Raw genomic sequence first — 382 nt, forward strand, 5'->3', positions numbered from 1 at the left:
CTTTCCTACAATATAATCTTCGTGTCTTGCCAAGAACAAACATATCTGACACAACCGGCTTTCTTTAGGGTAAGGCGAAACGTCACCCCACCGCAGAAAAACTTGACAAGTTTGCGCTGATGGCGGTAAGGGTTAGCTTTGGCAAGAGTGGAAAAAAAGTATTAAAAACAAAATTGTGCAATGTTGATTTGAAACCATATCCTGCAATGACTCAATTCCACCACAGCTTCCTAAACAAAGGAATGGAAAATTTGTCGAGGACTGTGAGATCCTGTTGGTGATGAAGATTCCTAGTGTGATGCATTTGTGAAATCCTTAATGCACCCTATAATTTTTCCTTTTCTTTTTTCACTTTAGGTTGTGGTAAAATTTGAACCAAGTA

At 38.7% G+C, this 382-nt stretch overlaps 1 protein-coding gene across 2 annotated transcripts in view; it reads left to right on the forward strand.

Moving 5' to 3' along the window:
* LOC119594569 (choline-phosphate cytidylyltransferase B-like) overlaps positions 1-382 on the forward strand; it is a gene marked incomplete at its 5' end in the record, with an annotated part of 6756 nt that overhangs the window by 2323 nt on the left and 4051 nt on the right. The window contains 1 exon segment of one of the 2 annotated variants that reach the window (XM_037943604.1): positions 69-125. Coding sequence (XP_037799532.1) covers positions 69-125 — 57 coding nt within the window. 2 annotated transcript variants of the gene reach the window in all.

This window comes from Penaeus monodon, chromosome 34 (assembly GCF_015228065.2).
Source record: "Penaeus monodon isolate SGIC_2016 chromosome 34, NSTDA_Pmon_1, whole genome shotgun sequence".
Lineage (NCBI taxonomy): Eukaryota > Metazoa > Arthropoda > Malacostraca > Decapoda > Penaeidae > Penaeus > Penaeus monodon.